At 44.6% G+C, this 4,056-nt stretch overlaps 1 protein-coding gene across 1 annotated transcript; it reads left to right on the top strand.

Moving 5' to 3' along the window:
- LOC100827837 (dnaJ homolog subfamily C member 2) lies at positions 1-3,566 on the top strand. Its single transcript, XM_010241482.3, has 2 exons — positions 1-336; positions 1,235-3,566. The coding sequence occupies exon 2, from the start codon at positions 1,309-1,311 to the stop codon at positions 3,298-3,300; it is 1,992 nt and encodes a 663-aa protein (XP_010239784.1). The 5' UTR covers positions 1-336; positions 1,235-1,308; the 3' UTR covers positions 3,301-3,566.
- The last annotated feature ends 490 nt before the right edge of the window (positions 3,567-4,056 follow it).

Below are 4,056 nucleotides of genomic sequence, written 5' to 3'. Positions count from 1 at the left end.
CTCTCCTCCCAAGTCCCAACCCTAACCCCTGTCTCGCTCTCCCGGCCAGGCCCTCCTCCCCTGGCGGCGCTCCCCCTCCCTCTTGACGGCCGCGCGATCCTCCGCTCTACTTCTTCTACCTCCTCCTCCTAACCTTCCTCCTGCTCTTACCTTCCCCGAGCTCCAATCTGCCGCCCGCAGCTGCAAGCTTAGCGTAGCCGGCGACGCCTCACACGTCTTACGCGCGAACACGTATTCCTTCGCGGCGCCGCCATCGCCGCTCCTGTTCTATCTCGTCACGACATCAGGTTCCTGCTGTCTCGATCCCGTCCGTGAAATTAGACATCCGATTTCGAGGTATGAGCTTTTTTTCTCATCCAGTGATTGGTCCAATTAACCCCGGTTTTAGTCATGCAGCGATAACTTAAGTTAACCTCCATGAATTTTGGGCTTGCCCGGAACACCATTAGATCTGCCCCTGCGAGCGGTGAGGCCGTGAGCACGCCCTAGGAAGAGCTTGAAGTCTACTGGAGATAGACTTTTCGTTTAGGATTGTTTTTTCGAATGAGTACAAGTGGGCAAATAGTGTAGGTATAGAAGGGGATGATAGTCTCCCAATCTTATTTTTGGCTCCCAAATCTCCAGTGAGCTTGTTTTAAAAAGTTCGAAAGGTGTATGCTTAAGTTCTCAGAAAAATCTGAAACTTCTCACGTGTTCATTAGGGGGATAAACTATGAGCCTACATAATTTTGCGCCAAATTATTTTCATTTGTAGGCTGTCCAAGAAAAGCAAGCAATAAAACAAATATTGGTCCTCTGAATTTGATCTCGTTCATATCTTGCAAAATTAGGTCATTTTACAAAAAAAGTTGCAGCACTGCTAATGTTTTAAACTTAAGTGCGTGATTTTTTTTGGGACCTTTTGCAATGCTGATGAATGAACTTCCTGTGATAGCCTATGTCACTATGTCTATGAACTGAATACTACTACTCCCTCTGTCCCATATTAAGTGACTCAAATTTGCTCAAATATGGATGTATCTATGCCTAAAAAGCGTCTAGATACATGTAATAGAAAGTCACTTAATATGGGACGGAGGGAGTATTATGTATGCCTTAGTTGTCAAGTGATTTTGTCACATTCACACTTGTACTGTTCCCTAGTCGATACCTAAACTGCTAATATCTGTTTTCTTATAGTGCTAGTTTAGTGTGGATCTAATTATTTAATCAATCAATAATTGAATTTTTGCAGGTTGTATAATACTGACGCTCAGCTATATTATCTGAACAGAGGGGATTCTGTTAATAACTGTACTACAGTGATCAATGGGTTCAAAGAGGAGTTGTCTTTTGATCACTTACTCTCCTGAGATTACAGATGGCATACCTTTGTATGTGTCATCTAATTGCCTGCCTGTAAAAGCTTCCAAATATGAACCTGCCGGTCATTCGTTCCATGCTGTGGCATTGAAGCTCCGTGGTCTTGATGAGAAAGAAGACACAGAAACTGATGATCGTAGTGTTTCATCAGATGACAAGAGCCAAGATTTTTCTGCTGCTTCTGATACCTTTAGCAGCAAAGGAAAGAAGAAGTCTGCATCTGGAAGTCAACAACAAGATCACTATGCATTGCTTGGGTTGGGTAATTTGCGATTCTTGGCCACTGAAGATCAGATTCGGAAGAGTTACCGTGACATGGCTCTTAAACATCATCCAGATAAGCAGGCTGCTCTCCTTCTTCATGAGGTAACAGAGGAGGCAAAGCAAGCTAAGAAGGATGAGATAGAGAGCCATTTCAAGGCCATTCAGGAAGCTTATGAGGTCCTCATGGATCCTACAAAAAGAAGGATTTTTGACTCAACTGATGAGTTTGATGATGATATCCCGACAGACTGCGCCCCTCAAGACTTCTTCAAGGTTTTTGGCCCAGCCTTCATGAGAAATGGGAGATGGTCTGTTACCCAGCCTATTCCTTCTTTGGGAGATGATACCACTCCTGTAGCGGACGTTGACCAATTCTACAATTTCTGGTATAACTTCAAGAGTTGGAGGGAATTTCCACATGAAGATGAGTATGATCTGGAGCAAGCTGAGTCTCGCGAACATAAGAGATGGATGGAGAGGCAGAATGCAAAGATACAAGAGAAAGCAAAAAAGGTAGAGTATGCACGAGTCAGGAATCTCGTTGACAATGCTTTCAAGAAAGATCCCCGAATCCAGAGGAGAAAGGAGGAGGAAAAGGCTGAGAAACAGAGGAGAAGAGAGGCAAAATACATGGCCAAGAGATTGCAGGAGGAGGAAGCTGCAAGGGCTGCAGAAGAGGAAAGAAAGAGGAAAGAAGAGGAAGCTAAGAAGGCTGCAGAAGCTGCTCTCAATCAAAAGAAGTTGAGGGAAAAGGAGAAGAAACTGCTACGCAAAGAGAAATCTCGTCTTCGCGCTCTTATGGCACCTGTCGTTGCAGATAACCAATTTAATCTGTCACAGGATGATGTCGAAACAGCATGCACATCACTTGATATAGAACAGCTGAAGAAACTCTGTGATAACATGGAGGATAAGGATACAACTGAAAAGGCGAGGTTACTGAGAGGTGCATTGAGTAAAGAAAGCTCCCCAAATACTTCAAAAGAAAAGATTCAAGCAAATGGCGTGGAGGGTTCTACTCCAAAACCCATGCCCATGGGTGGAAAAGTCCCACAGGGCAATGCACTAAGCGGCTATGAGAAAAAAGAAAGACCGTGGGGAAAAGAAGAGGTTGAAATGCTTAGGAAGGCGACACAGAAGTATCCGAAGGGAACTTCAAGGAGATGGGAGGTTGTTTCAGAGTTTATTGGAACTGGTAGATCCGTTGAAGAGATTCTGAAGGCCACAAAAACCGTTCTTCTGCAGAAGCCAGACTCAGCTAAAGCTTTTGACTCGTTCCTTGAGAAACGCAAACCAGCTCCGTCCATTGTATCGCCTCTTTCCACAAGAGATGAGACAGTTGTGTTGCAAGCTGTGGGAGCTGGAACTGAACCATCCAAGGCTGCTGCTGCGGAACCTGCTGCTGCACAACCTGCTGCTGCTAGCAGTCAGACAGCTAATGAGAAAACTGGTGCTGATCCAGTACCAGATGAAGCACCTTCCGCCACAGATCAAGATGCCTGGTCAGAGGCCCAGGTGCTGGCCCTGGTTCAAGCTTTGAAGGCTTTTCCCAAGGATGCAAGTCAAAGATGGGAGAGGGTAGCTGCTGCTGTCCCAGGTAAAACAGTGGTGCAGTGCAAGAAAAAGGTGGCGGCAATGAGGTCGAATTTCCGGACCAAGAAAGGTGCGGAGTAGAAGAGACAGGCCACCATCAGAATTACATTTATCCGATTAGTACCTGAGAGAAGCAAGTCTTTGAACAGCATTATTCTTATAGATCTGAGCATCATGGGTGGCGCAAATCTCTGCTGACGGTTTTGCTGACAAACCTAGGCGCCTCCCATGGTAACTATAATTTTGTCGTGGAGCTCTGTACGAACTCTCATTCATTCTTATGCCACTGTCAGCGTTTTGCTTATGCAAGTTATATCGAGGTGATTAGCGCATTGCTTTCTAGCTCATTACTGGTTGCTTCTAGTTCTTCATTATACACGTATAGGTGATCTCCCTGGTTGCTTTTACTTATGACATATCCCTGCTTTCTTCTGCAATATCGAAATTGTTTGCGGTCGGTCTTTGATATGCACTATTGCCATGTGTGCCGTCTACTCTCATCTAGATTTTGCAATACAGATCGAGTCGGGTGGAAAGGCAAAGGCTTTTTGTCCACTTTAGCCAAAACACCGTCATACCACTGACAATTTGTAACAAACGTGTACTGTTCTGAATTCACGCCCGTAAGTCATTGGATGACTTGTTTTGCATATGTTTTTGTGGTTCAGTTCGTATTAATGCTAAATTGCACAGCAGTAGTAGATGGCAACTCCATTGTGGTTATGCTTCTATACCTATGCGTTGCAGGTGCATTTTGATCTCAATCATACGTGACGCCCGTCTAAACTTTAATTTCTTTTATTTTCGGTTGAATTTCCATTTCCACTTGCTGAAAAC

This window comes from Brachypodium distachyon, chromosome 5, assembly GCF_000005505.3.
Source record: "Brachypodium distachyon strain Bd21 chromosome 5, Brachypodium_distachyon_v3.0, whole genome shotgun sequence".
Classification (NCBI taxonomy): domain Eukaryota; kingdom Viridiplantae; phylum Streptophyta; class Magnoliopsida; order Poales; family Poaceae; genus Brachypodium; species Brachypodium distachyon.
The sequence above is the reverse complement of the archived record's forward strand: the minus strand, read 5'-3'. Positions and strand labels throughout refer to the sequence as shown.

What these genes read in the sequence shown, in the direction of transcription:
- LOC100827837 (XM_010241482.3), top strand. Translation starts at nt 1,309, where the DNA reads ATGGGTTCAAAGAGGAGTTGTCTTTTGATCACTTACTCTCCTGAGATT.